The sequence below is a fragment of the Odocoileus virginianus genome, unplaced genomic scaffold, assembly GCF_023699985.2.
Source record: "Odocoileus virginianus isolate 20LAN1187 ecotype Illinois unplaced genomic scaffold, Ovbor_1.2 Unplaced_Contig_3, whole genome shotgun sequence".
Classification (NCBI taxonomy): Eukaryota; Metazoa; Chordata; class Mammalia; order Artiodactyla; family Cervidae; genus Odocoileus; species Odocoileus virginianus.
In genome coordinates, this window is record NW_027224320.1 from 1,127,481 (window position 1) to 1,140,314 (window position 12,834).

At 52.6% G+C, this 12,834-nt stretch overlaps 1 protein-coding gene across 1 annotated transcript in view; it reads left to right on the top strand.

Moving 5' to 3' along the window:
• Nucleotides 1-12,834, top strand: part of KBTBD12 (kelch repeat and BTB domain containing 12) — a 53,974-nt gene that overhangs the window by 36,174 nt on the left and 4,966 nt on the right. Inside the window, exon 5 of the mRNA XM_020881060.2 lies at nucleotides 4,154-4,351. Coding sequence (XP_020736719.2) covers nucleotides 4,154-4,351 — 198 coding nt within the window. The remainder of the gene's footprint in view (nucleotides 1-4,153; nucleotides 4,352-12,834) is intronic.

Here is a 12,834-nt window from a genome sequence, read left to right on the forward strand (position 1 = left end):
CACTCGGGTGCATGGGAAGAAATCAAACTCCTATCCTACTGGTGATACTTGGCTTTGCAACACACGTCTGCTCCTCACCACTCTCCTCCTTCACCTGTAAGTTAATCTTTGCAACGCTTTATGAAACTGAAATTATTATCCAAAACTTACAGATGAGAAAATTGAGACTTAGAGAAATTACATTGCCCAAAGCTGTCCTGGTGGCTCAGGCAGTCAACAACCTGTCTGCCATGGGGGAGACCTGGGTTCGGTCCCTGGGTCGGGAAGATCCCCTGGAGGAGGGCATGACAACCCACTCCAGGATGCTTGCCTGGAGAATCCCATGGACAGAGGAGCCTGGCGGGCTACGGTCCACGGGGGTCGCAAAGAGTAAGACACGACTGAGCAACCAAGGCTTTCACTTTCATTTTCTGTTTTCAAAAGCCCACAGACTTTTTCCCAAGGCCCATGGGAGCCAGCAGCAGTGAATGTATTTATTAAAGCTTGCCAAGGGAGTTCCTCGGAGGCCTGGAGGCTAAGACTCCTAGCTCCCAATGCAGGAGACATGGGTTCAATGCTTGATCCGGGAACACGGTCTCACATGCTGCACCTGAGACCTAAAACAACCAAGTAAATAAATAAATAAATACTTTTTTAAAAAGAAGACAAAAAAAGAGCTTGTTCAGCCACGGAAGCAACTCCGGGAGCTTGTCAGAAGAGCTCCAGAATCACCCCCCCTCTGGGGCTGAGCCCCGAGCGGGGCAGAGTACGCCTCCTGATGGCAGCCTGCGGGGCAGGGACACAGGAGCCACCCCCGCGCCGCTGCCAGGCCGCGTGGACAGCAGGTCCGAGCGGAAGTCGGGGGGGACCACGCCCTGCCGTCCCCAGCCCCGGGCCCAGGCTCTGTGTGGGGGGACATTTCAGCTCCGAACAGGGAAAGACCATGATGGCCAAACACACGAAGGGCAGGTCTCCATCTTGGGAGAGATAAAAGAGGGGAGAGAGGCACCCTCTTCTGTAACCGAGGCCCACCCCAGAAGAACTAAGGTTTGCATATTGCGCCGGAGGCCCGCTGACGTAGGACTCGCAAAGAGAACTTCTGTGCACCCGTTTCTGACCTCAGGAAGTCAGGCTCTGGTGGCACAGAAGTGAGAGATCCGGGGCGGCGCATTGACATTCTAAAGACGCTCTGATCCCATTGCAGGGTCAAAAGGCTTCTCTCGGAGCGCCGGTGCCGACTTACTGATAAAGACCACGCTTTCGTGGGATGGTTTATCTGATCAGCCTCCACTTTCAGGTTAAGCTCGTTAAGTCGCTGGCACTAGAGGGCCACCGAGAGCATGCTTGGTGGTGGAATTACATCCAGAGGAGACGGGGGGTGCGTTCGGGGGCCGACGGTCAGAAACAAAGGCAGAGCCCGCGTCGCCCGAGTGGAGCCTGTGAACTCTCTGCCAGCTGAGCAGAAGGCACAGCTACGTAAAAGGGCTAAATGGCACCATTAAAGGCACTTAGCAACATGGGGAGGAAAGTGACAAGCACTCTAATTATCCCAGCGACCTCCAGCATAAGCCCCGTGCTTCTTGCACGTGATGCTGGGGGAGCTCCCCTGATGGGCTTTATGTGAACTTCTGATCACATCCAGGGTGCTGGCTGCTGGCTGCGCCGGGCTGATGACCAGCGGCTTGCATGCCGTCTGCGCGCCTCCACTGACCGGTCATCCCCAGTGCTCGTATTAACAACAGAAGCTGGCCCGTCACCGCTCTCCCCATCTCAGGGAGCAGGGAGCTAAGTGGTCTCATTCTTACCTGATGGGTGGTTCCAGGGTCAGCGGCTATGGACAAAGCCTCTTCTTCTTTAAGGCCGTCCCGCCCCTCAGACAGAGAGTCCCCGATCTGTTGGACGAAGCAGCCTCTGGCCACCTCAGCGCCAGGGGGAACGTGGGTCTGTGAGCATCAGACAGCGCAGTTGACTGAGGCCCGCGTGGCCCCTCCTTGGAAGCGCAGCCACTCAGACTTGGCACAGTAATGGGCTAAATTATTTATCCAGGCGGAGAAGAGAGAAAGCGCTAAGAGCTTCCTGTGTTTACAACCTTCATCCCTGGATGTGTCCTGAGACAGGAAACGGGCAGGGCTCCATCAGCAAAAGGGGGGAAGAAAAGGCTTCCTCCCGCACTCTCCTCCATCGCCTCTATCCTGGGTAGGCCTGACCCGGCTGAGAACAGCCATTCCCTCAGTCCTCTCCCATCCACTCGGGGCCGAGCGTCACGCAGGTAACACGGCTGTCCCCATGAGGAAGGCTGAGCGCCCGAGAATCGATGCTTTCACACTGCGGGGTTGGAGAAGACTCCTGAGACTCCCCTGCACTGCAAGGAGATCCAACCAGTCCATCCTGAAGGAGATCAGTCCTGGGTGTTCATTGGAAGGATTGATGTTGAAGCTGAAACTCCAATACTTTGGCCACCTCATGCGAAGAGCTGACTCATCTGAAAAGACCCTGATGCTGGGAGGGACTGGGGGCAGGAGGAGAAGGGGACGACAGAGGATGAGATGGCTGGATGGCATCACCGACTCGATGAACTCGAGTTGGCGTGAACTCCAGGAGTTGGTGATAGATAGGGAGGCCTGGCGTGCTGCGATTCATGGGGTCGCAAAGAGTCGGACGTGATTGAGCGACTGAACAGCAACAGAGGAAGGAAGACTGAAAACCGCCCGGCAGCGGATGGAAGGGTCACCGGCAGCACACGGATGGGCGCGGGGTTAAACGACAGAAGGAACGCCATGAGGCATCCTGGTGTTAATCCCTAAGAGACACGACACGCTGGGCAAAGCCTGTGAGAGCCGAGGGGTCTCAACGCTGGCCTCGCTGTTGCTGTGAACACCAGAGCCGAGCCCCACCCACACCCCGCTGCCGTGACCCTTCCCCGACCCTCCGGGGTAGCCGAGGCTGGCACCTTCCCGACTCTGACGGGCCATGCAGAGCAGGCCGTCCGATCGAGTCTGCGTGCAGTGAGGTCGCCGATGAGATGACTGCCTTCCCCTCCGGAGGCTTCACCTGCTTCCCAGGAGCCGCGCTTCAGACGAGGAGAGACAGCCCCGACGTTCACAGCCTTTCATGGCGGGGCAAGCTCCTGTTTCTTATTATGGTGGGCTGGAAGTCCTTCTGCCATCACTGCCCAGTGGAGGGTGAGACGCAGAGTCATAATTAAGTACATGGTGTTTCTGTGAACTTGCTGCAGTCTCTGGACTCCGAGCGTAGGCGTGTCTCCTGTAAGGTGCCTGTCACGATGTCTGCTCTCGGTTTATTTGTCCACGTGGCTTTCCGCCCCGTTAACTTCCTGGCGGCAGGAAACGCCTCACTCTCTTCTCAGCTGGTTGTGAGCATGCCGCCCGCTATGAGACAGGCCGTCAGAGAGCGCCTGCTGAAAACGGAAGACTCACCAGGCATTTGGGTTTGGGGCCTCCCTTTGAACCCTAAAGCTAAAATTTACCAAAGGCTGGCCCGCCCTAAGGGGGGAAGATTCCTGCCCCTTGAGAAGAGAGGGAGCGGGGACCGGTCGTTAGGACTCTGCCCTCGCATTGCACCGGGGACAGGTTTGACACTTCGTCCGGGAGGTCAGATCCCACAGGCTAGTAGTCAGTGCCGCCAGAAATAAATAAAAACAGGAGGAGACGGAGAAATGGGCTGGTGACACTGGGGAGGGGAAAGGACGTTTGCTCGATAGCCAGGTCCCTGGAATCCTAACGACCATCGGTTGGCAGAACTGGGTCACCCTCACACTCAGACCGCAAATCCTCCTCTCAAGGGAGGGTCCCTGAGACAGCCAGTGTGTTTCCATTACCGTATGTAAAGTAGGTAGCCAACGGAATTTGCTGTCTGGCTCTGGAAACTCAGGGGCTCTGTTTCAGCCTGGAGGGTGAGATGGGGAGGGAGGTTCAAAAGGGAGGGGACGTGTGTATACCGATGGCTGATTCAGCCTGAGGTTTGACAGAAAACAGCAAAATTCTGCAAAGCAATTGTCCTTCAATTAAAATAATTAATTAATTAATTTGAAAAAAGGAAGGAAGCATCCCAGGAGAAGCACCAGGTGCACAAGAACGCCCAGGGGTGTAGGCCGGGCGGGCCAGGGGCATGCCCGCCCCACCTCAGTCCGTCTGTCGTGTGCCCCCCTCCGCAGGTGGGATCGGCTGCGTCGGCCGGGACAAGGGCCAGGTCCGGAAGTGCCTGGACGCGGTGGAGATCTACAACCCGGACGGGGACTTCTGGAGAGAAGGGCCACCCATGCCCGTGCCCCTGCTCTCGCTGCGCTCCAACTCCACCAGCGCGGGCGTCGTGGACGGGAAGCTCTACGTCTGCGGGGGCTTCCACGGAGCAGGTACCCACTGGGCTGGAAATGCCGCGACACCGCCCTTAACTGACCCAACCGACAATCCTTAGAGTGGGGTGGGCTGAAAGGCTGCTGCTGAGCAGTGAAAGGCGCTGGAATTTTTGGCCTCCAGAGGAGGGAAATTCAATCCGGGGCCAGTGATGCAGCTTGATCACTCAGAGCTTTTGTGTGATAGTTTTATTAAAGTATAAAAGAGATAGAGAAAGCTTCTGACACAGACATCAGACGGGGGCAGAAAGAGTTGCCCGCCTGCTACACTTTGGCCAGACAGATGTTATATAGCTACCAGCAGGCTGCTAATTAGAGAAAGGTGATATCTCAAAACTCAGAGAGAGGCACCAGGCCCCTCCTCCACAACCTGCATTTTGAGATGACCTTGGCACCAGGTGAGTCATCCCGGGCCATCAGACTAGGCCATTGACATGAAATCTTGAAGAAAGGCAGATTCCCAAGCAAACATACAGTTTCATTAACATAGATTAGGAGAACAATGTATGGTTTGTCAAGTCAGTTCTGAGTCTTAGGCGGAACTGACTTGAAGACAGAGTCTAGGGTAAACGCATAGCACATTAACATAGCTCAAGACAAAGGCGTCCATAAGAAAATCGCATCAGTTAGCTCAAGATTTGAGCAAAGTTAAGTTCAGGTGGAGCCAGGTGTCGTCATGGCAACACAGAATGTTAAGAGAAACCTCTTTTTAAATTTGTGTAGAGAAGGGGAAGAAATCTTAACCCTTATAGTTTGTTTCCTCCTGCCGCTTAAGAGAGAGAGAAAAAAGGTCTGACGCTTGCAGCCTATTCCTCCATTTGGAGACCCCTGGCCTTCCCGCCTCTTACCCTCCCAGGAGACTGACTCAAAGTTGGTGACGTCGAGCGACCTGCCAACCTCTGACCTTGGGTCTTCACACCCTCGGAGTGGGGGCGGCTCCTTCCTCGGTGGGTGGCAGGAATGCGTCTGGCACACGGCAGACATGCGATGAGAAGGAGTTGAACACGAGGGGGGGGGGGCTGATGCCCGACTGTAGAACTTAAACAGGTGAGGAGCACGTGGGAACAGGAGTAACCGGAAGCGCTGGGCACCGCCCGCGCCTTTTTCAGTCTTTATAAAAACCCCGTCCTCGAAAACTCTTCCTGCGTTGCTGCACTCGAGAGGGATCGCTCGAAAGCAGTCCTAACACCTGATCCATGCATTTATCACCAAACTCAGTTTCCATAAATCTGACTGCTTCCATTGTTGCAATCTGCGGTATGGATTTATGCTTTTTAATGCAACAGGGAGAATCTTAAATATGCATAAATCTAATAAGCGGCTGTCTCCAAAGTTTGATTAGTTGCCCTGGTAACTAAGGTGGAAAAAGCACTTACATTAAAAATGACCAGATGTTTCATTCTAACCTCCCTAATGGATGCTGGAGGCCAGGACCGGTCCAGGAAAAACACGCCTCAGGAGCACTTACGACTTTGGATGCACTCCAGATAAAAATGGCACAGCCCCTGAAGAAAGCCACGCCTGAGATGCGCCTGCCTTCGTGTTGAAAGCACATAAATATGTTTAAGTTAAAGAATGAAGTTTTCATTAGGAGCTAAGAGGCTTTGGAGCTACGTGAACCCGATGCAATGGGTGCGCCTTGTTAGGCTCTTGATTCAAACAAGTCTTCTGCAGAAAGATATTTTTTCAGATACTCTGGGGAATTTGAATGTGGCCTGGAGTGTTAGATGGACTGAAGTATTAATAGCATCTAATACAAGATGGTATGAAGGAATTGGTAGTCTTGTTCGGTCGTGATAATAAGTGTGTCGTAGGGGCTTTCCTGGTGGTTCAGACAGTAAACAGTCTGCCCACAATGCAGGAGACCCAAGTTCGGTCCCCAGGAGGAGGGCATGGCAACCCACTCCAGTATTCTTGCCTGGGAAATCCCATGAACAGAGAAGCCTGGTGGGATATAGTCCAGGGGTTCGCAAAGAGTTGGACACAACCAAGGGACTAACACTTTCACTTTTTTCACTGTAGTTTTACATAAGAGAGGAAGAAAAAGGAAAAACATTATGAATGATTAGAGACTGTGTAGAAGCCTTTAGAGATGGAAATGATATGCTGTCTGAAATTTTGTTACGCTACCCTAGCAAATACTTTTTTAATTGAATGAGGACTGGGTGCTGGGGGTTGCAAGAACAGATTTTACAGCCTTGGTGAAGTGCTGGTCATGTTTACAGCTGGGTAACGGCTCCAGGGGGTTTACTTACTACTCTTTTGTTTTCATTTTGGCCACGTGGATTGTGGGATCTTAGTTCCCCAACCAGGAATCAAACCTGGGCCCCTGGTGGTGAGAGCACTGAACTCTAACCACTGGACTGCCAAAAGCCCATATTTACTAGTTTTTGTGTGCTTGAAAGTCCCCGTAATAAGAAGCCTCAATTTTCCTCTATTTGTTCTTCATAGAATTTTCCAAAATGTATTTTTAATGGCTCTAATAGCTTTTATTAGTATACTTTGGCCACCTGATGCAAACAGCTGACTCATTGGAAGAAGACCCTGATGCTGGGAAAGATTGAAGGCAGGAGGAGAAGGGGACGACAGAGGATGAGATGGTTGGATGGCATCACTGACTCAATGGACGTGAGTTTGAGCAAACTCTGGGAGATGGTGATGGACAGGGAGGCCTGGCGTGCTGCAGCCCATGGGGTCGCAGAGTCAGACGAGACTTATCGGCTGAACAACAAAACCTCTTTTATATTAAACGTCAGACGCTCACATAAAGGTGGTATCTGTCACAGTAGCAAGAACCCTGGCAGGGCAAGGAGCTCTTGTCGGGCTCTTCATTGGAGCCACGAGTGTAAGGAGGCCTGGGAGGGGGCGGAGAGAGCCAGGCACCCCATCCCCGCCCCGCCACCCCCGCCTCCCTCCAGCAGTGAGCTCAGTGCTAACCGGGCAACAGGAAGAGGAAGAGGAAACCACAGAAGCCCTGCTGCTCACGGCCCTGCCCTCTGTCCTCTGGCTTCGGGCTTTCTCTGCACCCGAAGAGATGGGCAGACAAGGCACAGGGCAGCCTCGGGAGCTCCAGAGCAGTGGCTGGTAAGCAGAGTCTGAGGACCCAGAAGACACACTGCTTCATCTCGTTCCTTGTCTTATCTTCCTTTGTATCATATTGAGTTAGAGAATTGATATCCTGTTTTTCAAGACTGTCTGAGCCAACCTCTTCTCCTGGAACAGTAATGGACTAATAATGCTTCCAGCCAGAGGGAAATGGATTTACCATACAAGCTCTCAAAGTCCATTTTAATTATTTGCTCTGAAGACAGTAGACTGTCCGAGACTGGCGGAGTGCGTTGTCACAGGGGTTTATGGAAAACAGAACAAGGGTATTAATACAGTAGCATGCTCATGATGAACTGGGGATCTCAGGATCGGACCGGAAGACAAGCACTGAATTTTCTCTTCTGCAACACAAGCATACGCATCCCACTTATTTACTCAGAAGACCATAGTCAAGAAATTTCTCTGGCTTCTTTGGTGGCTCAGTGGTACAGAACCCGCCTGCATTGCAGGAGACACGGACAGCCGAGTGTGGCGGGCTGCAGCCTGCGGGGTCGCAGGGGTCAGGCATGACCGAGCAGCTGGGCTCAGCTCGATGGGTAGCAAAGCACATAATAAATACAGCGATACGGTGTTGGTTAAAATGGTAGGTGGAACACCTCTGTTTTCGCCCACACTCCCTGAAAAGGACAGTACGAGGAACGGACAGAGTCAGACAAGGAGAAGGGGACAGCAGACCGCAGCGACACAGTGCGGGAAGCACAGAGGGTGGGTGAGTGGCCGCCCCGACAAGAGCTCGGAGCTCACCTAGCAGCAGAAGGAAGCGCAAACCACAGACCCCGGGAGGGACCAGAGGCTGCAGGAGGGAAGGGGGTAATGCTGAACACACGGGGACAGAAGGCAGGAAGGGGACCCCAACTCCCCCCCTCCCACACCGAGAGAAAGCCCCTCCTGCACCCCAGCAAAGACAGAAGCTGACGACGGGGCGGGGGAGTGGGGGAGGTGATCAGTGATAAAACAGGGAGCTTAAGAGAACAGCTACATCCTGAACCTCGAGAGCATCAGCTTTCTTCCTTCTCTGACTCCCAGACGTGGGCCATACCCTCTAGGAAGGAGACTGGATGATCCTCCCCTGGGGATCTGCCAACACCCTCCCCCCTGCCCCAGAAAGGGAAAGCAAACTCACCCCCTAAAGAACCTCACAGAAAAGGCTTCTGTGGTGTCCCTCTGTTACAGGTGGGCAAACAGCTGGGAATAATCAGACCTCTGCAGAAAGTGTGTACATAACAGGGAGAAATCAAAACACAGAGACGAAGAAACAGGCTGGAGGAGACGGGCTATGCCAGGAGGGGACACATCCTTGGAGAGAAGGGAGAGAACATGCGTCGGTGCCAAAGGGTTCTTGGAGGTTAGGAACACGACAGGAAAGAAATCCAGAGCAGAAAACCTGGGATGCGGGGTGGAAAGGAGCATCTTTGACTCTCAGCAACGAGAGACAGAGTACATCTGCGACGCCCAACATGTGAATAACAGGCGAAAGTAAAAAAAAAAAAAAAGAGGAAGAGAAACAGTGATTGGCCGAAACACCCTCGCAGTAAATGAGGAGAGTTTCCTCGAACTGAAGTCCCCGCTGAAAGGAGTCGGCCGCCCGGCAGAGCGGGAGGAAACGGACGTGAGTGAAGCACGCCCCGCGACGACACGGGACGCCGGGGACACAGGAGGGTCCTGAGGGTCCCCGAGAGAAAGGGCTCGTCTCGGAGAAAGGGCTGGGAATCAGAGGAGCCACGCTCAGGAAACAGGACGCTGGGAGCCAGAAGAAAGCGGGGCCAATGCCTTCAAACGCCTATCGGACAGTCGCCTCCCTGCACCGCCGTCCCTGCCGAACCGCCAGATGGGTGGTGCGTTTTCAGACGTGAGACACGCTGTGTCTCCCCAAACCTGTCTCCCCAGTTGCCTTTCATCGGGTTTTCCTTCACCAAAAACAGCGTCCAGGCCAAATGAGAGTAGGAAGTGGGGGTCCGGCGGCTAAGCCTCCGAGCTCCCAGCGCAGGGGGCCCAGGTCCGACCCCTCGTCAGGGAACCAGCCCCTGCAAGCTGCAGTGGAGCCTGATGATCCTAGGGCCACACACAGCTAAGACCCAGCGCAGCCAAACAAATACATAGAAATAAGATATTTTTTAAAAAAGCATAGATGGGGACCAGGAGACAGTTAAACACGCAGGGGCGGCCAGTCGCGCATACTGGCCATTGTAAGAGCTCCCAGGTGCTGACCTTGGGGCTCCCCTCCTCCAGAGCCGCCCGCTGACTGCTCAGGTGCCACCTGGGCGCTCCCTGCTGCCGTGGGGCTGGGGGCTCAAGTTACTGGCGGCTTGAAAATGCAGGTGCACTGGGATCCGAGGAGCTGCAGCAAGCTCACCGGCAGAGTCTCAGACTCTTCACGGTTCCTGCCCGGAGTCCTGGGACCCGCCGGGGTAAAAGACAGACTCACGACCTCTGTTGTCCGCCTCCAGCACAGACTGAGGAAGCCAAGGTTACATTTCAGAAGGATCGGCACTCATGACACCAGCGCTTCACAAACTCACAGGATACCAGAGAGGAGGGAACATTTCTAGCTCTTCTGATGAGGCCAGTATCTCCCTGATACCAACGCTGGGCAGACACTGCAAGGAAACTACAGGCCAGTTTCTCTGAGTGAATACGGATGCCAAACCTCTCAGTAAAAGACCGGCAAGCTGAGTGCCGCAGTGTGGAGCAAGAGTTACTTATATGCTACGACCAAGCAGGGTTCATCCCAGGCCAGAAAAGTTGGTTCACAAGATTAATCAATGTGACATACTATCAGTACGTCTGCAGAATAAAGGACAGAATCAGGTTGCTCATCTCAATAGATGCAGAAAAAGAATTTGACAAAATCCAGCACCTTCCGTGGTATGAACACCCAAAACGGGGACAGAAGTGGACTTGCACAACCCAATAAAGGGCGCCTATGGAAACCCACGGGTAGCATCAGACTTTCTGCTAGACGAGCAGCTCTCCCCCAAGATGAGTAGCAAGACAAGATGCCCCCCGCCCCCGTCACTTCTACTCAACATTGTACTAATCAGGGCAGTCAGGAAAGAAAAACAATAATAAAAGGCATCCAGACTGCAGCGGAATAGGTAACTGCCCAGGACATGACATTTTGTTTGGGACCTGAGGGGACCCACCAGAAGAGCTCCGAGCGGGGCTTCGCCAGCGCTCCCTCGCCTGGGCCTCACCGCGTGGAGCAGGAGATGTGGGTCCAGTCCCTGGTCGTCGGGGAACTACGATCCCACAGGCAACGGGGCAACTTGAGCCCGCACGCCACCACTACGGAGAAGCCAGCCTGCCGCAGGGAGGGTCCGGGTGCCACAGCTGAGAACAGATGCGGGAAAACAGGTAAATGTTCAGAGAAGAAAAACGCCACCAGAGCTAACACGAGCTCATTAAGGCAGCAGGGCATGAGACAGACGCACAGAAGTCAGCTGTGTCTCCGCTCGCTCCCAGCGACTTCTCCAAAACTAACGTGGAGAGAGCAGCCCCAGGCCGGCCCTGGGGCCAGCGGCTCAGACCCTGCGCTCCCAGCGCAGGGGGCCTGGGTTCGGCCCCAGTCAGGGAGCTCAGGCCCACACGCCGCAACGAGAGGTCCCGAGTGCTGCAACTAAGCACGGCCAAATAATTACTAAATAAATGGATTTTCAAAAAGAAAACATTCCATTTGTAGTAGCACCAGAAATACTAAGGGGCTTCTCTCGCGGCTCAGACAGGAGCGAGTCGCCTGCAGTGTAAGAGACGAGGGTTTGACCCCTGGGCTGGGATGATCCCCTGGAGAGGTGAACGGCAGCCCACTCCAGTACTCTCGCTGGAAAATCCCATGCACAGAGGAGCCTGGCGGGCTGCAGTCGGGGGTGGCAGAGTGACACACACACAATGTGACCCCAAACACCGCGGGACTTGTGCGGTGAAAACTGCACATCATTAAAGACGTTGAGGACCCAAAGAAATAGTGAGATATGGCACAGAAAAAGTAACAAACTGACCCTAAAATTCACATGGAAATGCAAGAGACCCAGAACACTCAAAACAATCTTGTAAAAGAACAAAGTTAGAAGATTCTTACTTCCTAATTTCAAAACCTCCTTCACAGATATAATAATGACTGTAGTAGGGACGCATGATAGATATGGAGATCAATGGAATATATTTGAGAGTCCAGAAATGATACCTTATTTACTGGTCAATTCATTTTCAATAACAGTGCTAGACAATTCAATGGGGAAAGGACCCCCTTTTCAGCAAACGGTGCAGGAATAATTGGATATCCACGTGCAATACCTGGATGTGCATTCACGTGCCAATGAGTGAAGTTTGGACCTCACACAGGCACAAATATGAACTCAAAATGGATCAAAAACGTAATCCCAAGAGGTAAAACTATACACTTTCAGAAGAAAACATAGATGTAAATCTTTGTGGTCCTGAATTAGACATGGTTTCTTATATAAACTTAAAGCCCAACTAAGAAAGAAACAGATACGCTGTACATCAAATTTTAACTTCCGTGCTCCAAAGGGCAATGTCAAGAGAGTGAAAGTACAACCCACAGGATGGGAGAAAATATCACACGTCTAATAAGAAACTCGAATCTTGTATCTATTAAAAGAAGTCTTACAACTTAATAATACAAAGAAAACTATTGGTAACACTCTTTAAAAAACTGGCAAAGGACCTGAATAGACAGGCATCCAATGAATATAAAGAAATGGCCAAGGGGTCACATGACCAGTCACAAAGGAAATGCAAATCAAAACCAGAGTGAGACAGTCCTTTCGCCCACTAGGGTGACTGTGAGGAAAGGAACAGACAATAGCAAGTGCTGACAGGGCTGGAGAAGCTGGGCCCTCATCCATGGCTGGTGGGAATGCAAAACAGAGCGGCTGCCGCGGAATCTGAAACCTGAGGATTCTGGAGTCACATCGTGTGTGTTACCTTGGACAGCAGCAGTTCCCCTCCAAAGCACATCCACCAGAGAAGTGAAAATATCTGTCCACACAAAAGCAGTACACGAGTGTTCAGAGCAGCAGTATTTCTAACAGGCAAAAAGTAGGAACAATCTAAGTATCTATCAACTAATGAACAGATAAATAAAACACGGTCCATCCGTGCAATGGAATGTTACGTGTCGATAAAGGAATGAAGGCTGACACAGGTTACAGCGTAAATGAACCTTGAAAACGTTGTGCTCAGGGAAAGACGGCAATCACAGAAGACCCCAAATGAGTCCATTTATACAAAAAGTCCAGAAAAGGCCAGTGTGCGGGGATGGGGTGTCGGGGCGGGGCAAGTGTGAGCAGGAACTTAGTGCTGATGGGAACAGGGTTGCTTTCTGGGGGTGACGAGAGTGTTCTCAAGCCAGATGG